Source organism: Camelus bactrianus, chromosome 3, assembly GCF_048773025.1.
Source record: "Camelus bactrianus isolate YW-2024 breed Bactrian camel chromosome 3, ASM4877302v1, whole genome shotgun sequence".
NCBI lineage: Eukaryota > Metazoa > Chordata > Mammalia > Artiodactyla > Camelidae > Camelus > Camelus bactrianus.
This window is the reverse complement of record NC_133541.1, coordinates 9,678,276-9,701,490: the sequence shown is the minus strand read 5'-3', so window position 1 is coordinate 9,701,490 and position 23,215 is coordinate 9,678,276. Positions and strand designations below refer to the sequence as shown.

The 23,215-nt window shown below is 45.2% G+C and overlaps 1 protein-coding gene across 2 annotated transcripts in view; it reads left to right on the top strand.

Annotated features, from left to right (window-relative positions):
- Positions 1 to 23,215, top strand: part of CTNND2 (catenin delta 2) — an 886,271-nt gene that overhangs the window by 621,100 nt on the left and 241,956 nt on the right. For both annotated transcript variants that reach the window (XM_074356308.1, XM_074356299.1), the window contains exon 10: positions 11,668 to 11,800. In XM_074356308.1, coding sequence (XP_074212409.1) covers positions 11,668 to 11,800 — 133 coding nt within the window. The remainder of the gene's footprint in view (positions 1 to 11,667; positions 11,801 to 23,215) is intronic.

Here is a 23,215-nt window from a genome sequence, read left to right as displayed (position 1 = left end):
CGATACGAAAAAAGAGTTGGAGTGTAGCTTCATGGAGACGGAGCAACTAATTTTTCCTCTTTTCTTTCCTTGTGTTTTCTCTTGTAGTTTTGGTATCATGTTGACAGGGCTTAAGAACAGCATTTTAACCCCCAGAATGACACCTCTGCAGAGCCAGCCAGTGTCAAAGGGAACGTTTGTCATTGACACCTTCCCTTCCCTTTCTGTGACCCCCTTGGATCTGGGGAGCCCATGCCTTGTGGCCAAGAAAAGGAAGAGCTGGCCAGGCATCCACAGAGAAGTCTTGGTGTTCTTCTGTGTATAAACAATTTCACAGAATATCAGCATCACATGAGGCCACTCTGACAGTGATGGTTCAAGACAAAATCAAGAATGCCCCCCCGTAGTCCTGTCTGAACACAGACAAAACATGAGCAGTGCCATGTTGAAACTGATGAAAACAGCCCTCTATCCTAATTTGAATGACTGCTGTTTCTTCACCAGTCATGGCTTGAGCCTTGCTCTGCTCTTTCCTCCTTCTGGATAAGAATCTTTAAGATACTCAGTCACAGAACTTCCCCCTCATCCTGACAGCAGCCAATCCAGGGCAAAGTTCTGCTCCCTTGAATCTGCCCAAAGCACCAAGCCCAAACCCTGTAAGTGCCCCACAGTCTCGTGGTGTAGGTTGTTTCTTGGGAACAATACGCTCAGTCTTGTTCAGCCACAGGTGTGTGTGCTCCTGGTGGTCTCGGCTGGATGGCATCAGCCTGCTAACAACTTGCTTTTTGAAGTTTACTCTTCCTGTATACCACCACCTTTTACCACATGAGCCCAGGTGCATCAGGAAGTTATCCACAGAGCCATGAGAATGAGTGTTCTCTTCCTTCTTAGAAGGAAGTATGCTTTTTCTACTAGATAATTCTGCTCCCATGTTATTGACCACTACAGTCCAGAGGCAGAAACCAGTGTTTGGAACTGGAGGCCGAGTGCACTGCAGAGCAGACTGATGGATGGGTTATCTTGGCTGTGAGTAAGCTTCAAACCTTGACAGCTGGCCACCAGGTTCTACGCATGGACTTACTTGTGACTTGGGTCCAGTCACTGAACTGTCTGACCTGAATTTCCCACTGTCCACCATGAGCACACAAAATGCTGGCTAAGGCCCCTTCCCATTCTGAAATGGAAAGAAATTCAAATAGAATGCATATGTAGTTCTGAAAATTATAAGCCATTATTATGAGTTTTCATGGTGGTATAGTGATTTATTGATGTTAGTAATGACTATTTCTGCCATTGTTTAGATTGATTTGAATCCAGCACCATCCAGAAGAAAAGAGGGCACCTGGAGGGGCTTTAACTGCAGCTTTTGCATTGATGAATAATGTCTCTTACTCAGTGTATGATCATTACTTATTCATAGTCTGTCTTCCCTACTGAACTCTAAGTGATGTGTAGTCAGGATTCAATATTCATATCCCCAGGACCTAGAACTTTTCCTGATTCGTTAAAAGCCCTATCAAATACTTCTAGAAGGAGACAAGGCATAGATGCCATTTTCAAATAATTTGTTACCTGATTTTAAAGAATATCTTGGAACAACTTTCTCACTTCGTACCTCTTCTAGACCAAATCTTGTTAGAATCCTATTAAAGTTTTATTTAAAGGAAGTATCTCTGTTCAATGTTATCTGCAATAAACTGAGTTGTCATCCTTTGAAGAACTAAAATAAGGTGACAGAGGTGAAATTGTATGTGTGAAGCATGCTTCAGATATTTGCAGGACTAAAATCAATGTGGTAAAGTCATTGCTATGGCCAAGACTGGACTCTGGTTAGCAGTCAGCCCTCAAACATGTGCTCACAGCTTGCGTTGTAAAGGCACCACAGCAGGTGCCATGGGATAGGTTCTTACTTTCAGAAACATGGAGCCTCCCATGGAATCTTAAAAGATGGTGTGCTTGCATTTAGAACACATCTCTCAATATAATTATAACTTCTGTCAGAAGTCGAGACGTTTTCATGAACAGAATCATTAAAAGCACTATTTTAACAGAGAATTGTCAGATGATACGGTTACCTAATTTATGTGTGCTTCATTTATGATTTATATACAGTATATTTCTAGTCCATTATTTAATATTATTTAGTATTAAGCTACCTTTAGTCCACACACACGTGTACATAGTATAATAAAACCCTTTAAAGATGGTCAAGGCCTTTGTGGCTTTTTCCTCAAATTCTTGGTCTAATCCTGAGGCAAAATTGTGATTGTCTTCTGACACTGACAAGGTAAAAACTTGCCTAAACACACTTGAATCATGTGCTCCTACCCCAGATCTCGGTCATCACATCCCTTTCCTCTTGTTGCCACTGAAGGTTCAGAGGTCCAGGTGATTTTCCCAAGCATCATGGATTGTTAATTTGAAAACGGGTATACAGTCATACAATATAAACATTTTCCATAAAGTCATTATGGCTCACAAGGATAAGTTTATGGATACTAATTTGTCATTTTTTCCCATGCTATCATCACTAAGCACATCCTATTAGAATTTCCAAGGCAACTAAATGCTTCTATATGAAATTAATTTTTCCTCGGGGAGCATATTTTTATTGAAAAAGTCTAGTTGCATTCATGAATAAATAAATAGTATTTTAAACTTAATTGTTACTGAATAGGTATTGCAGTAAAATGGATAGTATTCTTGGTAATCGAGTGGACTTCTAGAAGTCTTCAACAGAAGCAGAAAATCACTAGTACTTAAAATGCATGTGATGAAAACTGATAAATAATAGCATAAATTTTGGTTGATCATTTTACATTATTTTCAGCTCTCAACTCGTAATAAATTGATTTCTGAGAAAAAGCCCATCGCCCCGCTAAGATTTATTTAAGGCACCAGTACCCACAAGAGTTCAGAAATCATTTTCTCATTATTTTACTCTTTGTCTCTCTCCATTTAAGCAGCCAGTAGAAAACTTGCTAGTTGAAATTGCCCCTTCTTAGTCTGAAGTAATAGATGCCAGTCCCCAAAAGGGGTCCTAGCCTGACCAGTCCACCCCACTGGCTGCGGGCTGGGGCTGAGAGGTGGAGTCGGGCGTCGCCAGTTAACGGGGAGCAGCGAGTGGGAGTCCGGGGGGCTTGCGGGAGGGGTTCCCTGGGCGTCTGTTTCCCTCACACACTCCACATGCAGCCCATCGGGAACCGCTAAGGCTCTGCCTTCGCAGAGCACCCAGACTCCCTCCACTTCTCCGCACCTTCTGCCGAGCCACCATCCCCCTCACCAGGATCCCTGCAGGAGCCACCTGATCCATCCTCCGCCTCCATTCTGCCCCCTAGAGTCTGTTTTCAACACTGCAGCCAGAGGGCTGCCCTGGGTAAACCCGGCTTCACCGAGGTGTAATTATTATACAGTGAGTGCACCGTTTTGGCCTGCAGTTTGAGTGTTGACAGATGGGTACATCCATGTAACCACTGACAAAGTGGTCCTTTAGAAATGTGAACCAGATCATGACACTCAGGTGGCTCCTGTGTCTATCAGAGCAGAAGCCAGTGGCCTGCCAAGGCTGACAAAGGCCATGTGATCTGGGCCTGTTGCCTCTCTCGGCAACTCCCCAGGGCTCACTCCTTCACTGGCCCTCTCCCCTCTGTTCTGACTCTCCAGGCACACTCCTGCCTTGGAGTCCTGTCCGTCTTCTCCCTTCCTGGGGCACTCGTTCCACCCGGCACCACCTGTAGGTCTCTGCCCCAGGTCGCCTTCTCAGGGAGGTCGTCCACAGCCACTGTCTTTGCAAGAACAAACCCCACCCACACCGCACACACACATACACACGTTTCCCACGTCTACTCTGCTTTATTTTTCCCACCACATTTGTATCACTTTTCAGTGGCTCCCTTTACAGAGTACCACCAACTGGGTGGCTTAAAACAACAGAAATACTCTTAAGAGTTCAGGAGATCAGAAGTCCCAACTCACAGTGTTGGCAGGGTCAGTCCCTTCTAGGGACTCTGAAGGAGAAACCGTGCCACGCCTTCGTCCTCCTCTCACAGTTGCAGGCAATCCTGGGCATCCCTTGGCTTGTGGCCACTTCACTCCAATCTCTGCCTCCACCTTTACATCACCTTTCTCTCTCTGTCTGTGTGTGTCCTTCTGTGTCTCTTATGAAGACACTGTCATCAGATGTAGGTCCCATCCTAATCCAATGAGATCCCATCTTGATCATTCATTACATCTGCAAGGAACCTATTTCACATAAGGTTATATTCTCAAGTTTCATTTGTGGGGGACACTGTTCAACCCTATACACACTTACCACTCTCTGGCAAATAATATATTTTGCTCTTTCAATAATTAATTGCCAGTTATGTAGAATAGATAAAGAAGATTATACTGTGTAGCACAGGGAAGTGTGTGCAAGATCTTGTGGTCGCTCACAGCGAAACAAAACGTGACAATGAATATATGTATGTTCATGTGTAACTGAAAAATTGTGCTCTACACTGGAAATTGACACAACATTGTAAAATGACTATAACTCAATAAAAAAAAGTTCAAAAAATTTAATTGCCAATCATCACTAGATGGTTCCCCAAGGACAGGGACTGTCGCTGGATTCAACACTGCATCTCCAGTGGCTTGACACGCAGTGGCCACTCGGTGAACATTGACTGGCGGAGTGAGTAGCTCATGGCTGAATATGGTGAGAAGTGATGGCCGCTGGCTCTGCTGAAGCTGAGGGGAAGCTGCAGTTCCAAACAGATAAACAGGAGGTGATTTGGAAGTCAGAATAAATTAGCAGAGGCATCCACCGGATAATCAGAAGTCAGGGAGGGCTCCCAGAGACATGAATTGGAGGTGGTCACTCTTAAGATGCTCCAAACAGCTCCTCTAAGGATATAGAATGTCCTTAAATCACCCCAATGGGGTAGTCTCTTCTGGACTTAAAAGGACCGTATCCTGAAGTCAGATGGGCACCTGCATTCATTTCCTGTGGCTGATGGACAAATTCACACAAAGTTGATGACTTAAACAATGCATGTTTATTCTGTTACAGTTCTGAAGGCCAGAAGTCTGAAGTCAGGTGTCCTGGGCCATAATCAAGGTGTCAGTGGTGTCACTGAAACTTGAGTCTGGCTGCTTGCCGCTCGAAAGCCAGTGCAAGGAGAGGCATGTGTTGGTAGAAAGGAAAGTTTGCTTTACTGTGGGGTCCAGGGGGCGGACTTGTGCCCAGAGGCCAGGCCCCCACTGACAGTCAGTGAGCAAGAGCTTCTGACAGGGAGTTTCAGGGTCGTGCACGTGGAGGGAGGGGCTACGAGCAGAACAGCACAGTCGGCCCTGACGGTCGTCTTGGAATTGATCATGCGTCATCTTGCTGTTCTAAGTACAGTTCTTCTTCAGCTCCAGGGTCAGTTTCCTCCCAGATCCTTGAGGCCAGTTCCCTGAATTGTGGCAGCTTTGGTCATGGCCTTGGTCTGGTCATCATGTTGTTTAACTTCTTCCACCTGGTGGGGGTTGCAGTGTCTACAAAACAGCTCGAAGGACATGGCTCAGAATATTGTAACTAGCCCTGGAGGAGGAACTAAAGGTCCTCGACTTTGTTTAAAGAAAAAGCTATTATTATTTTGCTTGACTACTTCCCTTTGTGTCTGTACTTTCTTGTTTCTCGGATTAAACGTATTCTTTGACTACGGGTTTTCCACTGACAAGAGGCAGGTGGAGGACACGAGGGGGCGTGTCTGTCCTGGGAAGGCCCCACAGGGTCCTGCTCCGTTTCAGTAGGACCGTGCTGCTTCTAGAGGTTCTGGGGGAAAGCCCTTTTCTTGCCCTTTCCAGCTTCTGCTGCTGCAGGCCTGCATTCCTTGGCTCACGGCCCCTCCTCCGTCCTCAGAAGCAGCAGCACAGCATCTTACATCAGTGGTCTGTTACCTTTTTATTCTCTGTGAAGTTCGTTTTGCCACATAAGGTAACGTTCATGGGTTCCAGGCATGAGGACCTGGACATCTTCGGGGCGTTATTTAGTTCACCACCATATCCTAACCAGAGACCAGCCACAAATACTGAGACAGATGTAGAGAGTCAGATTCTTCCCTCCTGTTGTCCCCACGCACGAATTGGGGGACTCGGTCCTTCCACTTGTCAGGAGCGGCTCCTTCTCTCCTCTAGTAATTCCTCTCCGATAGCGGGCTGTTTGTAGAGAAAACGTCACATTGGAAACAAATGAAGTAATTATGTTGACCTTGCGCTCATAACATTTGAATTTTCCTTTTCTGTGCTGGGTTTTTCATTTCTGCTCCGTCATGTCATCCTACATGATGTGTCTGTGTGAGTTGCTTCAATATTTCATGCAAAGAGAGGGTGTAATTACTCGTACAGATTTTATATCATATGATATCACTCAAATGTGGGGGGACAAAGGAAAAGAAAAGGACACTAATGAACTCATCTACAAAACAGAAACAGATTCTCAGACTTAGTAAACAATTTTATGGTTACCAGGGGAATAGGGGTGAGAAGGGATAAATTTGGGAGTTTGAGATTTGCAAATGTTAACCACTACATATAAAAATAGATAAAAGCCAGATTTCTTCTGTACAGCACAGGGAACTATATTCAATAGCTTGTAATAACCTTTAATGAAAAAGAATATGAAAATTAATATGTGTATGTATGTATGTGTGTGTGTATATGTGTATATATGTATATGCATGATTGGGACAATGCGCTGTGCACCAGAAACTGACACATTGTAACCGACTATACTTCAATTTAAAAATATAGATTTACATGTATATACACACAGATTTTAGATAAGAAGCAGATCACTGATAATAGGGAAGAACTGGGTGGTCCCAGTGTCCAGCTGCCCTTGAACTGAGTGTGTCCACAGGGAGCCGTGCAGCTGTTCCATTCCGAGACAGGTCAAGAAACGGTGGCTGAGTGAGTTAATGCTCTGTTGCATTACCTTTCTCAAACGTGAAGCCTGGAGAGAGCCATTTCTTTCTAAAAACCATAACATGCAAGCTTGCTTTCTAGGCGGTCATCATTCCAGTGCTACTGTTTATATGAAAGCAAAGATATGTTTTTTAAACATGATTAACCCTATAGGGCAGCTTTTTGTTTTGGCGACAGACTATTCAGGGATGAGACTTAAGACATTACTACTTCCATATGTTTATCATTGGATAAGTTTTCACTGTTCAACAAGAATAAAAATATCTCCATTTTGTAAAATAAAAAAAAAATTCCATCTAACTTGTTCTTGTGATCAGTGTCTGTCACCGTCTAACCCTGTCATCCCAACAAGGCCAAATAGAAACCAAAACAGCTCACCTTATGGCTCTGGATGGAAAAGTTCAAGCCACTATGGTCTTTAAAACTTCTAGTCAGAGTTCAGAAGACGATAAATGACTGAGATGTCCATACAGCCACGAATGGGGTTTATTGTGTTCGCAATCAAAGTGAGCTCTGTCCCCCTGACACGAAGCTTTGCTGAAAAATCACAGTTTGAATTCCTGAAGCCCCTGGTTGTCCTGGGGCTCTTCTCAGTGCCGGAGTAAACTTGATGAAAATGTTGTGACGGTACATCCACTCTCTGGTTTTCAGTGCCAGCATAACATAGTAACAAATTTCAAACTGTTCGCTATTTAGCTCCGTGCTAAGTGCCTTGTAATTTTAACAACTCAGATAGTCCTTAGGAGAGTGAGGATTTAGTCACAATATTGTTGGTCTGTGTGACAAGTTTTAATGGAGAAAAGGTTACATTTGCATATTCTCCAGTTCCATTAACATTTCTAAAGTGAAGCCCAGTAAGAAATGAGAGTTATGAGCTGGGCTTCTGTAGAAAATTGTAGATGGATCTTCTTTCTCACCTTCTCTCCTTCTTCCAGCATATAATACCTGGCATTCCTTGAGGGCCTGCACCGGGTGCCCGACATTGCTCGAAGGGGCTCGTATGTATTATGTCTCATCACCCCAACAGTCCTTCCAGGCAGGAATCGTTATCTCAGTGTAACAGATGGGCTCCGTGGACACTGACTCAGAGAACACTTCGCGTGCCAGTGATGGAGATGCAGCAGCGAACAAGACACAGGCAGGAGCCCACGGCAGCAGGGAGAGTTTGTGGTCGAGCAGGATTTGAACCAACTCTGACTGCTTCCAAAGAACTTGCCCATCCTAGCCTCCTGCCTGGGAAGGGGAAGGGGAAAAATCACTTCAAAATGGCACACGGTAATGCCCAGTTTAGACTCCAAATGAAAACAATGTCTCTCCTTACGCTTGTTTTCCTTCACATACGTATAGTGTCCAATTGAATACACGTCAGTAGAAGGTTATTTTTAAAAAATTAAATAGTGTTATATAAATTTAAAATATATATATTCCTTATAGCAGTCTTAGAGTAACAGTTTGTAGTATGTATCTAAGTGTGTGCGTATATATAGTTCTTAATAGTTTGCCAAGCACTTTCATATATGTTATTTTATGGTGTCATTTAAAAATATAATACCATGAAATAGATGGTATTGTATTTGATCCATGGAAACCAAGACCGGCAAGCACTCAGAAACCGTCCTGTATTTATTTATTCTCTGGAAGGGAGAAAGCCAGATGTTCACGTTCCGAACTCTTTCTTAATTATTCTGATGCCAAATCCTGTGCCCACTTTACTACAGTCATCAGGGAGTGAAAGATTTATAACAGGCCTGCTTAACAAAAGTGATCAAAGACAGTACATGGGTAGATCAGGGTGCCTTAACCCTGTCTCCAGTTATATCTGAGAACAGATAATTCTCTGTTGTGGTGGTGGTCCCTGCTTTGTAGGGTGTTGAACAGTATCCTTGGCCTCTGATCACTGGATGCCAATAGCATCTTTCAGTTGTGACAACCAGAAATGTCTTCAGGCATTGTCAAATATCTCCCAGGGACAGTTTTAAACATAGTTATTTTTTAGACATTGTCTAAAAAAATCACTGTTTTAAACATTGCTTCAAGGCAATGATTGCAGCAAGCATCATTGTTGTGTGGTTAAATCTGTCTATGCGAAAGCAGATAGCTGGAGTTTTATTTCTTCTGTACCACTTAAGTTCCTGAACATCTCTAGGTCTACATCACTGGAGACTGTGACGTGAAGAGAAACTCCATAAGGCTAGTTAAAGATCAAAGCATTGAAGCATGTGACCCGGGAAGCTTGGCCGCTGACTCCCAGTTCTTATTCATGCTATTGCTTAAGGTTGTTTTTCTGCAGGCTCTAGAAGCCTGAATCTGTCTAAAGTCCCTGAGATTCTTTGTCATTATACTGATCACAGCCCAGGCCCAGACTTTCTGTGTGTCAGTGAAAGGCCCTTCAGGAGCTCACCCCAACCTTGCTTTCCAGCTTCATCTCCCTGGCCCCTCCCTCCTCCCAGGCAGCCCCTCCCCTTTCCCAGGCAGCACCCGCTTCCCAGACCTTGATCCCAAGGACAGTGGAAACTGGCGAAGGGGTTTAAGCAGGAAAGTGGCTCTATTCGGTTTGCACGTTTGCTTATTTGGATGACTTGCGTAGGAAGAAAGGTGAGGTGAGAGGTGGCCGGCGTGGTCTTCTGGGTAAAAGCAGGAACTAGGTCTGGGAGGAGAGTAGTGGCAGGGAGGGGACTTTTGGCTTCCCAGAGTTCTCATGGGGAAGCTGACAACCAGTGAGGGACGAACTTAGGTTCCTCCCTGACTCATGACTCTTTGGAATGTCCATCATTCTATTGAATTTAGGCTGTGTGTGTGTGTGCCTGGGCACGCATGCTCTCACGTGCACATGTGTGCGTGCATGCATCCGCATGAGCATCCCTGTGTGCAGAGAGTCCCTAAGACTGTTTCTCCAGGGCTCTTGTTCAAAAGATGTTCTTGATATATACCGTATAAGCCTAATAGAACAATTACCATCTGGTTAATAAAATAAGCTAAATGAATTCTTTACTAATCACCTTCCCGTAGCATGGGCTTACCTGTATTCATCTCAGCCATCCAGTGTCTTTAGGTGACACTTCTGATTTTAATTTATAGGTATTCTATAGATTTTGATTTAACTTGAACAAAGAATATAATTTTAGGAGGCTGCTATTATAAGAAAAAGGACTGTGATATCTGAATGTTGCACATTGAGGCGGTTTACAATCATGCAATGAAAGGAAATTAAATTAAAGAGAAAAACGGGCTCCCTATGTTTTCATCCAGAAGTGTTTTCTACTATGATCATCTAGCCAAAAAATATTCAATAGTTTGTCCATTATCAGCAATCACTTAAGTATGTTTTGTAGCAAATGTGTTACTGTACCATATGCCCTTCTGAAAATGTGTGCCTGCCTAAGATTTTATGTAAATTTATTAGATACTTAACATACATTCAAGCGAATGCATTATCTTTCCAATAAAAACTAAGCCAGTGCAGAAGGAATCCTATTCCATATTGCCTTCAGTAGCTGTAAGGAAGCACCAGCATGCTTCAAGGTTTGCTTGACAACCTCTACCAGTTGTGATAAAGAAGAGATAAAGAGAACAGGTTAGAATCTACGGTGAAACTTTTAACCTTTGTCTGCTCCGTCTCTGTCCCATTTTTCATGGCTCCTCTTCTCAGGTGGCAGCACTGGCCTGGCATCAATAGGATGTATGCTTCTGAGTTGTTTTTGCTGGAGTGGAGTGGTTGTTGCTAAGCTGTCTCGTTTCTCTTCCACCCTGTCCTTCGGATAAATAGTGACTTATGTGACTCACGGGGTCAGGTTTTTATCTGTGGTCTCAGAGGTTGCTTTTTTACTTCTTTGTTAAAAATTGGCTCCCTGCTGCAGGAATGGAGTCCATACATCTGACCCTGATAGCTCCGTGCTCTGACAGGTTGAGCTGATTGATTTCATAGAAGAATGCTCATTTGCATAATGGTACAATTGACTTGGTGCTTTAGAGTGGATTTAAGTACCCTATGGCATATTTCTTAAAGTTAAATAAACAACCAGCTTCGTGGAGTAGCTCGGATGTAAACAGGAGGGTACAGGAGAAGAATGTACAATGCATTAAATTTATTAACACTGTTTAAATAAACCTAACTCTTTAAATGTATAATTTTCTTTTATAAAGGCTTCTTGTTACTCTGCTTTCATCCCCAGAGAGTCATTTGGGGAACCTATTTTTAAAGAAGAGACTATGACAATAATAATCATAGTCATAAAAATAATGAAGATGGCATTAACTGCTTTCATGACATTTTAGATTGGACCCATCACGCTAAATTTTCTCTTGTCTGATAATTTAACTAAATGCTATACCTGAATAAGATTGTAGAAATAATACATTGGAAAATAAATGTGAACTTATAAATAATCCACTGAAGCCCCATGAAAAATGTCTGTATTAATAAAAGCTTGCGCCATTTTAAGTTGTTTTTTTCACAATCTTCATAAATATGTAACTTCAGTTGATATATTTAAGATTATGTATGTATACGTGGACATACCTATATTCGTATGTATACACATATGTATGTTTACAAACCATTTACTCAAGGGAATCTTTTCAAATCCTTTTGTAAGTTGGTATGCCTGTCGGAAAACCACAGTAATCACTTGTGAAACATCCCCACTTACATTCTCAAGGGCTCCTAAATGAGGTAACCACACATCAAGAGTGTTACAGGATTTCTCTCTCATGTTCTCCCGCCTTCCTTTTGTTCAGAGAATTTGGATGGAGAGACCCGGAACTGCCAGAAGTGATCCAAATGTTGCAACATCAGTTTCCTTCGGTCCAGTCTAATGCGGCGGCCTATTTACAGCACCTCTGCTTTGGAGACAATAAAATTAAAGCCGAGGTAAGTACCACTTGGACTCTCAAATGACTGGTGTCAGAGTCATCATCGCTTAGGTGTCTACAGTGATGTCAAAAGGGGAAAGAAAGGTGAAAATTAAAGTTACAGTATCAAAATTTAGATCCATACTTAGGACTGGAGCAGAGCACTTCTCATCTAATTATTTGGCATGCTTATGCATACATTCTTCTTTTTCATTATTATTTGAATACTGAGAGAATAGAGGATCAAGGATGTATGTTAGTATCAACAGAGACAAGATTATCAGCAGCTCTACTTTTGGTGTGATTTGTCTTTTTCTTCCTAATTCCATCTCTGGAGTCTTCTCTGCTCCTAAATCCCAAAGAAGAACAAAGCATCTTTTGTTGTCTCCTCAGATTGCAGTAAGATTACTACATCAGTATATGGCATCATCTTCCTGGAAAACTCATTGGTCAAATGGGAACTTTAGGCAGTAAACCAGCTTTGTGTTGTAACCAAGCATTCTGAGCCATTTACAAAGGTACCAATGGATATAATACAGATATATGTGTTCCATTAAGGAGGTTATTGTCTGTGTCCATCATGTAAACAATGGTTAACGTGCTCTGTGTTTTTGGAATAGTTTAAAGTGCATAAGTTGTGGTGTGTGATATTTCTGGAAAATCACAGTGGTCAGCATAGCTAACTCTGATTTTCTTAGACAAGGGACAAGCATTTGCATGTGAGCAGCTGAGTAATCAAATTTTTAAAAAAGATTTTATAAGCTATAAAGAGTCATCTCCATAGCATGTAAGCAATTTTGAGGATGAGTCTAAATTAGTTTAAGAGTGGAAAGAAGAGATCTGAAGATATAATTGCAATTTATTATAGATTTTGCTTGCTTGCAGGGGTATGTATACGGCCTAGCAGCTTTTCATCTTTTTCTTTTTTTTCTGTCACTCTTCCACTGGAACTACAAAGGACTTGACCCATGCTTGTTCTTACCAGAAAAGTCTTTGTGGAATGAACACAGGGCACTGATTCTCAACCAGACGTGATTTTGCTTCCCAAGGGACAGTTGACAACATCTGGAGACATCTTTGGTTGTCAGAACTGGAGAAGGCTGTGGTGATGCCATTAGCATCTGGTCGGCAGCAGTCAAGGTGTTACCAATCTCAGATTTGGCTGCTCGCCACTCAAAAAACAATACTCGAGAGGCAGGTGTTGGTAGGAAAGGGAAGTTTGCTTTATTCAGGAGGATGGCAGCCTGGGGAGAAGGCAGACTCATGTTCCAGAACCAACTCGCAACTGCCCATCAGGGGCCAAGAGCCTTTAAAGGGGAGTTTCAGCAGGGTACAGGCAGAGGAGGGTCTCCTGCAGAACAGCACAGCCAGTTGCAACAAGAATCTTGAAATTATCGGTCACGTGTCATCTTGATTGTCTTAAGTACAGTTCATCTTCAGTTCTGAGGTCAGATTATTCCCGTTTCCTTGAGGTCAGGGCTCAGAATTGTACAAGATGGAGCAGCTTATGTCATGGCTACAGTCTGGTCACCGTGAAGTTAACTTCTTCCACCCAGTGGGGGTTTCAGAGTCTGTAAAACAGCTCAAAGGATATGGCTCAGAATATTATCTCTAGCCCTTGAAGAAGAACTAAAGGCCCTTGACTTTTATTTAATCGTTAAATTATTATTATTTTGTCTTACTTGACTGTTTCCCTTTCTTTCTACAGCTTCTCATTTCTCTGATCAAATTTATAAATTGATCAAATTTATATGTTTTTCTATAGAGAAGAGGTAGGCGGAGAACATGGAGTGTCTGTCCTGGGAAGGCCCCATAGGGTCGGGCTCGGTTACAAGGGACACTGAAAAACGTTCTGTAATGTGCAGGGCAGCCTCCACAACAAAGAATTATCTGGTCTCAAATGTCAGTAATGCCAAGGCTGAGATCAAAGAAGTAATTGTCTATCTAAGATAAATTTAAAATGTCAAAAAGTACTATTAAAATGATCTAAGATTAAATTAAATTTACGTGGCTCCTGTCCCAAATGGCAGTTATCTTAATCATTCTCTGCCTTTAGTCGAAAACAAAACAGCCACTCAAAATGAAGGACAGATTCCTGATTAAGGGAACACATGCCATCACTTTTTGAAGATGACAACTTTGAGGGTTTCTCTAAAGGCCATGAGAGCTTTTCATTCCATTACTGGCTTCAAGTCCATTCAGAGGTGTTATGGTGCCCCGGCAACAGCAGGACGGACCCCAGCCCAAAATTTGGTCCTGATGTCAAGACTGAGGACACTCCCCACGCCCCAGGAGGGTATGGATGGAGAGGCAGGTGAGTCTGCTCTGGGAGTGAGCAGAGTGGCTCCCTCGCAGGACTGCACGTGGCAGAGAGCACAGGACAGAACGGCTCGGGATTTTGCAGTGGTTACGTGCTGCGCCGGGGTCAGCTTCTTCTGTGAGGACAGGGACTCGCGTGGTTTGAACCTCCTCTCCTACTGGTGCCAAAGGAGGAGGCATCTGAGCTCTGTTGTCCACTTGCTCAGATGTGGACAGAGGGGAGAGCTGGAGGGTGAGGCTTAAAAGCTGTCCAAAACCAAACATCAAACAGTGCCGTCGTGTAGTCAGGTGGTGCAGACGTCATGGCCGGGGCAGGTTCAAAGTCACTGGTCTAACTGCCTCTGTCTACGTGATCCGGGACTGGCCTTGAAGCCTCTTCATAGCACATGGCTATGGACTCGTGTGGTCGCATTTGGAGTGTCCCCTGTGGGAGACAAGAGATGGTGTGAGGGAGGGGGACCAGCACACACATCAGGGTCATTGGAGGGGTGCCTCCCATGTGGCTCCCCTGTTCACGCTCTGTGTCTCCTGGAACAAGCTGATTGTGCTTCAGGCCTCTTTTCTAATCTTTAAAACGAGATGCTGATCCGTCCACTGTAGTCTCTGTAGGAACCGGATGGCTTAACGTCTGCACACTGCTAAGTGGTGGTACATTCATTTGTTCGTGTTTTCATTTGATCGGGAACACAGTTAAGACACTTATGTTACTATTTTATCTATGTATATATGTTTATGTCTGTGTGTGTACGTGGAGTCATTTTTAAATTCTGCTGTGGGTGCCCCCAAGGTTGCCTGTATCACCTCTCACTGCTTGGAGATTCTCCCAACAGCTGGTCCTTAGAGCTGAGGCTCGGATGGAAGTTGTCCTTCTGCTCCAGACACTGGCAGGCCCTCATGAGAACGTTTCCCCGGTCCCTGGGAGGCTAGGATGGCGGACGTGGACGGAAAGGGCGCTGTAGGTCACAGCCTGATATCCAGTTGATGGAATGGGATCAGAGTTCGTGAAAGTTAGCCAAAGGAACAGGGCAATGCGAAAGGCCTAAATAAATACAGAGGGAGCCTGGAGGCTCCCTTCCTCTCTCCTGCAGGCACACAGGGAGCGCACACACACACACACCCCGGCGTGTAACCTCCAACAGGCATTTTGCACGGACCCATTCTCTTCTCTCATCCTAGCCCAAGCCCAAGCCATCGGTAACGGCCCTCCCATTGCGACGGATGGCTGTCTGTTGTGTTCTCATATATAGGCATTGATTTCTGTAATTACCTGTTGTCCAAATACTAATCTTGCAGGCTCCAGCCTTTCCAAATTTACTCAGCCTTCTCGTCTTTCTCTTGGGTTTTATTGAATTGATTTAGCCCTTCAGTCCACGATTCATTATTGGTATTGACTTTGCCCACACAATGGATAGGCCATTGAGCAAAAGGCAGAATTAAATCTTCTATATGTGGAGAGTCAGAAATCACGCCTTTCTCATTCCTTATTACAGTGCCTTGTAGTTTTCATATAATGAAGCCAAGAAATTCAGTTTTGTTCAAAATGATGCCGGACCTTATAAGTACAGAGTTGAGAAGGCGCTTCCGTAAGTCAGCAGACGGAAGCCAGGTCCCTAACTTTTGCTCCTGGTCTAGTGAACTTGGATTTGAGCTGGTTCCCTGGTTCCCGCCCAGTAGGGAGGTGGAGCTGAGGGGAGAGGGATGGACGTGGCCAATTCAGCAACCGCCAGGGACTGAGAAGTCTTCAGTCCCCTGGGGGCAGGACATTCAGTTATGAATGCTTTGAGGACCAGCAAGTGTCCAGAGACTGGGATGGGAGGGTATCACGCAAACAAGAGTTCAGAGCCAGACTGAGACGAGATCCGAAGAAAAGCAGCTGAGGGCAAATCAGAGAGGATGGGGGAAGGAAAAAGCATTAGGAGGGGTCTGGGTGTTGCAGCAAACATACCAACTGCAGCTTATTTTCCTGGGCTGACGAGTAGCTGATATGTGGGGGGGGGGGGTCCCCCTGATTTAAAGGGCAGACGTGTGATTGCCGTGGATGGATGTCAGTAATATTGGAACCACGTCTGCCATCCACGCTGTCTCCTAAATTATCTGGAATGTCACAATGCAGTGAGCTTTAGATAATCTAGGTCGTTTTTAGGCATGAAAACCTGCTCGTGTGTGTGTACTGTAGGTGAGGAGGTGCCGCAGTGTTGCTGACTTTTAAATATTTTTTCAAAAATCCTTTTTTCGTTCTTTCCAGGAACTCCTCCTCAGTTAGGAATATTATGAGCCTCTCATTGATTTGAGGATAATACTAAGAGTCTTTCACGAGTTGTTATGATTTGGGGTTATTTATGCTCCTCCCTCCTGTGTTTCCCCCCGTTTCTTCTCATGCACAGAATAGGCATGAGGTGGGCACCCCACATTCACCCCTGGACAGTCAGACCCAAACAGGGACATGTGTGTGCACGGGGGCACTACAAGGTGGTGCTCAAAGCAATATGTTGTCTAGAGATTAAAAAAAGTACTTACATGTTTTCAGTTGACAAGAAGTGAATATTTTAACATTTTAAACTGTTTAAGTACTTTATTTCATTATAAATTAGTAAATTAAATTTAATAAACATTTACATTAATGTAATAAAATTAAATTTTAAAAATTTAAATAATTTTTAAAATGTTATTTTTTAAATATAAGACTATTCACTTAAATAGTGTGCCTTTTTCAAAACTCAAACTTTATTTTTACACGTGAGAATGACTTACAGTCACATTCCTGTGATGAGTGAGTGGCTGGGGGCCACCACTAATTTATTTTAGGTTTTGGCCTGAAGGCCTCTGTGTATATGAAAAATTGTCCTCAGCTATCAGATACGTAACCAGAGCATTTGAAGATCCGATACAGTAAATGGGTACAGTTTGAAGATAAGAACAATTTCTCTAGGAAATCAGCACTGATTTTATTTTGCTAACTCCCAACAAAAATCTTCCCAATTGCCATCACCCTGTCTCCAATAAAACACTTCTTGGTTTTAAAGAAATGAAATTTCCAGTTCTAGGGGAAAGAAGAGTTTATTGACAGCCTGAGGAGAATCAAATATTAATAACATACAGCTCCTACCTCTAAGGAATCCACAACCCCCTGGACAGGCAGTATGTAAACAGGGCAGTTTAACACCATGTGCTAAGCTCCGTGGAAAAGCAGAGCCCCAGCCTGTGAGAGTGTTTACAAAATGCGTTAAACTCAGCCTTGTGGAGTCAGAGAAACCTTCCTGCTTCCTGCAGTGAAGAGAACACTGAATTTTAAATTAGCAGTTGCCAGAAAAATGTAGCCTGAGTCATACTCCCTTAGACTTGATGGAATAGGGCTTAGGCTTATGGACATCAGTCCTTTGAAGTTTGTGTGTGTTTGGGGAGGGGGCGTGTATGTGATCATGTCCACATGGCTTCAGTAAATGTGTACCATTTACACTAGTTTTCTTCCCCAATAGCATTACCTTTCCTTAGTGACATTAACTAGAACATAGAAATTGACTTCTGTGTATAAAAATATGCATACTGTCCCCCTCCCCCATGATTTTTATTTTATTCAGACTGATTTATAGCATTTCATAGGTTATAAAAAAAAATTCAGACTTGTTCCTGTCTACTACACTTAAAGTGCTTCATAATTTCTGTTTTATTCTTGGCTCTTTCTACCTCATAGAGTTCAAGAGAAGGTGTTATCCATCTTTTCAGCTGATTACTTTTGAATCATTTCTTCTCTTCCCTTCGTCATAAATTGTTCCACAGTTTTTTGAAAAAGAGCCCTTACTAGTTTCTGGATGTCAGCAAATGGTACACCCCTGAGCCAGCATCACGGCTTTGGGGCCAGGCTGCCTGCCTTTGAGCCCCAGCTCTCTCCTGCTTTCTAGCTGTGTGATCTTGGGCAAGTTTCTCTACCTCTCTGAGCCTCAGTCTCCCAGGCTGTCAAATGAATCCAGACCACCGCAGAGAGAATGCACATAGACAGCCAGCCGGGGTAAGTGGGTTAAGAAATGTGGATTATTGTTAGTGTATGTGGAAAATATAAATTAAGGAACTCTCTCCCTAACAGTTAATTGAAAAGCCGATCTCATAGTGTTATAGGCAGGATGTGTATCTGTATTCTGCTTTCCTGGTATTGTTCGTGATTCACATGTTGAAATCTATTATCAGCACGAGTGCACATTGAAAGCCTGCGGTGTGTGGCTTCATGCTGAGCCACTGTTGAAACAGGTAGATTCAACCACTGCCTGGGGGAGGTTAGACTCAAAGAACTTTTATGTGGGCACGTGCCCACATAAAAGAGCACACAGACAGGTTCCCATGCTTAATACATTGACGTCAGGGACTAATGAGTATTTTCATTCCACAGAAATTCATTGATCAGCTCTAAGGTCCAGGCTCTGTTCTTGGCCCAGTGATACAGCAGTGAACAAACTCGACCCAGATGAGTGGTGGGGAGGCGACAGTAAACAGATAAGGCCTAGATCTGTCGTATGTCAGATGGTGATACTGGCCACAAGGAAAACTTAGCACCCTGATGAGGGTAGACAGTGGTGGGCGTGGGGACAGGAATCGACTGCTAGTTCACATCCGACAGTCAGGAAAGTCATCTCTGAGCAACAGCGTTTGAGCGGGCCCCGAAGGCAGTGGGCGAGAGAAGTGTGGAGTTAGTGTCCGAGGCTCAGCTCCCGTGCACAGGACACACGAGGCAGGGCTGTGCTCGTTTGTGTCCAGGACTGCGGAAACAAAGCACCACACATGGGACGTGGCTTACAACAACTGCAATTGATTCTCCTCAGTTCTAGAGGCCAAGAGTCCCAGATCAAGGTGTCAGCAGGGCCAGGCTCCCTCCGAGACTCTGGTAGGATGACTCCTGGCCTCTTCCTGGCTTCCAGTGTGGACCTCAACCCTTGGTGTCCCTTGGCTAATCGATGCCTCCCTCCGATTTCTCCCTCTGACACCACATACCTTTCTCCCGACATGTCTCTGTCGCTGTCTCTTCCCCTCTTGTAGGACGCCCGCTGTATTGGATGAGGGCCCACCCGAGTGGGCCTGATGATAATTAGATTATATCGGTGAAGATCCTGTTTGCAAGTAAGCTGACTTTCAGAGATACCTGCGGTTAGGATTTCAATGTATCTTTGGGGGGCACAATTCAACCCACAGTAATGACTAACAAGGAGTGTGGCCAGAACCAAGTAGGGAGAGAGGGCTAGAAGGTGAGACCAGAGAGGTGAATGACAGGGATGGGCCGCGTCTGCTGTGCAGGCCAGGGTCCTTGCCTTCAGGGAAGAGAAGTCTGGGGCCTGCTTTTTGGCAGGGTGGTTTGGAAAGGAGCCTGTTTCAAGAAGGAGTACTCAGGGAGATTTTGGAATCTCTTATGTGGCCAAAGGAGAGGGTAGCTGGTGATATGAAGAAACAGGAGAGGCACGAAAGAGACCATCAGTGGATAAATGAAGTGGGCGGGGTTGTCCCAGAAAATGCAGCAACGCGCCCCTCTAAGAAGCAGCCAGAAAAGGAAGGGAGGTCAGCTCAGGCCACCGCTGGTGGTGAGCTGAGTGATGGAGGAAGTGGGATGAAAATGGTGGCTGCTGGATCTGAGGGAAGCGCGGGTAGGTTGTAAGAGGACACAGACGATCTGGAAGGACTCTGATGTAAAGGAGAAGACTGAGAAACAAGAGACTCTCGGGACGTGGGAGAGGGGAGGGGATCTGACTGGAACCCTCCAGGACAACCCCATGGAGAAGCGGCCAGGAGCCCAGAGGCAGATGAGGGAGCGCGAGGAGTCAGAACAGCTGACGTCAGGTGCCAGTTAGGTCCCCGTAAAGAAACGGAAGGAAGGCGGGGACCTGAACCAGCAGAGCTGTTAGACCTTGTTTTATTCTGGAGGGTCAGCACATCATACTCAGAGACTGAAATCGTCTTTGCCAGCTGTTTATTTAACGCAGGTGCACCGCGGGAGCTGTAGTAATTTCACAAGCTAATAGCATAGAGAGTGATGCCTCTTAATGAACCAACAGAGAAGTAACATTGTCCAAGCAAGTGACAGAGCGACCACACTATTGTTCCAGGCAAGGAGAGGTGACAGAAATAAAGTCCAGATGAAGCTGAGGTGGACCTTTTACATGAGTTTGGTTTCTCAGGAAAGCCAGCTTCACCAAAGGGGGTTCTTGCTTCCAGCTGCCAACACAAAACCCAAGTCCCTTGTTGCTAAGGCCTGTTGCTAGGGAACAAAGGCCCCGGCGTGGGCGGCAGGCCAGGCTGCTCCCAGGGTTATCACTCCAGGGGGCGCTGCACGGCTGGGACCCCTGCCTCCGGGGAGGGCATTGCCAGGAGAGGAGCAGTGTCCCTTCTCCTCCGGAGGCTGCTGCATGTGTCAACACCACTGCCGGCCCAGGGCAGCCCAGCCATGGCGGGAGCAGGTGTCTCCAGACCTTCAGAGAGCTAGATCCGCAAAGGGTGGGTCTGCCCAGACCGAAACCCTCGGGATATTCGTCACCGACTCTCGGTGTTTATAGCCCAAATGTCCACTTGCTGTATTTGCTTCTTCACATGGTCTTGTCAGTAAGCACCCAGCGTGGCCCCTCGGCACCGGCGCCTCTAAGTGCTTATCAAGGACAACAGACGAGATGATGGCATCTTGACATTAAAATAGCTTCACCTAAGTCATCAACAGATGGGTTTGAGATTGTATCACGCCGGTACACAACAGACCCGGTTCCAAAACGGTCTGTGGTCTTGTCGCTTTTAAATTCCATTGGGGCAGCGGGAGGAAGAGTAGCCAGTGTGACCAGGGCCGGGAGTCCTGGTTGGAGGAGGGAGGTGGGTTCTGGGTCTTGGGGAGGAGTTGGCTCTAAGGCTTCTCAGGGAGCACAACCTTTATGGACACGGGAGGAATGTGATATGCGATTCACACAGAGCTCCATCGAAGCCAGAAGCTAAAACTGAATGAATGAAGAAAATGGCCTGATATATTTATATACATTTTTTGCTTCTGTGAAGGCTTGGTCCTCCACACATGAAAGGGGGTGGAAGAGGCAGACTGGAGAGTTATTAGGCCGGTGCTTCCAGCCGACAGGGCCATGAGTCATCCTCGGCGGAGGAGATAATGAGTAGGCTGTATTGCTAACAGGCTGGGACAGAATTACAGCTAAGGACGGCGGGTCTGACTCCCCTGGGGTATCCATCAGCCCGGCGGCTGCACTCCTGGAGGGGAAGTCAGAGTCTTGGCTTTTTGGAATTTGGAGAAAGGAGCAGAGAAAAAAAAGGATCTAGAGACACCAGACAGTGGTGACTTGGTGGCCTTTTTCACATAAAGGTTACACTGGTGACACTGTCCCTCCCTGCCCCCTACGTCTCTTTCTTTTACGTTCTGCTCTGCCCCTCTCTGCCCCGCTGCCCCCATCTCCTGCTCCCTTTAGCCCTTCCCTCTCCTTTCCTTCATCACCCTGGCCTGTCGTGGTGCCCATGAAGCTTCCAGAGGCCTGTCCTGGCCTTGGTGACTTTCCCCAGGTGCCAAAGAGACCGAGGGCTCCTCTGGCAGAGGCCTCTCCTCCCCAGCGTCAGTGGGGATCAGACATCAGTGTGACCACCTGTGTGACATTAACAAGTAGGTGCTTCCCCCGTCCCCAGAGGTCACTGAACAGAGACTCCAGCAGATACGGCTCCCCACGAGGAAGTGGGTTGGTCCTTACCAGAACCGAGGTCAAACAGGGCCCAGTTCTTGATGGAAGACTTGTCTGGAAACCTTGGTGGCTGGGTGGCCTTTTCTGTTGAGAAGCTTAACAGGAGAACTGGAAGAGAGAAGGAAGCCATGTGGGGGAAAGAATGGTCCTATGGACCAGAACAGCCCATAGTTTGTAGGTGGCAGTGAAAATGGAGGACTGGCATCACCATCAGCCCAGTTTCCGAGCTGGTGACTTGCCTTGTGCCATCAGAGCACAGGGGAGCGGTAGCAGAGAGGTCAGACCTAATGGCAAGGACCGTGTTCCCTCACGGTTCCTTCCCTTCAGGAAAGATGGACCACGGCAGGAGAGACAAGGCCAGCGGTGTCGGGACGTAGGTATGTTCCTGCAGGACTGTGGGCGTTTCTGGATGAGCAGGATGGGATCTGAAGATGCAGAGTGAGGCCGTCTACGTGGGACAGCAGAGAGCTACAGCCACCTGGCTGCACCGCCTCCCCAGCCACGGCCACCCTGGCGGAGACCAACATCAGAGACAGCCTCAGGACTGCCTCTGTGCGAGGAAACACGTCTTCCCCCTGCCACTGACAGCAGAAGAGAAGGAGCAAGGAGGGAGGAGTAGGGGGGAAGAGCACCGGGGGCTGGAGGTCATGGTCCAGCCTGACCCTGGAGGGTGGGATGTTGGAGGACGGGCAGGGCACTGGGACTGAAGTTATAGAACCGTCAGGAATCCCCCTTTGCAGCTGGAATGAGGCCATCTTAATAACCAAAATTGGCATTGTTAAGCAGTCAGACTGATGTTGTGTTGAAGTGCAGACAGCCTGCAGCGAGAGTCCTGATTAGAACCACCAAGTACAGAAGGTTCTCTTTGCAAGACACCAGTGAGTCAGAGAGCAGTCTGCGAAGCTGGGTCAGGGCTCGGGGACAATGATGTAGCAGGTGTTCTTCTAGTCTTTGAAGTTTCCTTGCCGGGTTACTTTCACTTTATTTCTTCTTTGGACCACGCTCTCCTTCTATTTTAATGAGTTACCTTTTTTATCAGCCCGCTCCCTGAATTGGTGTGTGTTCTTTCTGATAATTAACAAAAGAAACAGATGACCTGTGTAAATGTCAGTCTGTTACATTTGCATCACAGGTAGAGGACCCCAGTCTATCTTACTGATTTCTCACCAGGCTTTTTTTTTTTTTTTCTTGGCACATTTCCTATGTCGTATTTTAGAAAAGAAGACCTCTACCTGAAGAGCGAACCCCTTATTCAGGGACACAGTCCAACTTCACATCCACCCTGAATTTCCTCAGCTGGCATTAAAGATATTTTTTGCCTTTGACTTTTAAGAGAGATGGCAGAAAAAAAACCTGGCTTCTGTCCTTCTGCAAACACTTTGCTTCTTATTGCTGCCGATTCACCACCAGTAGACTTT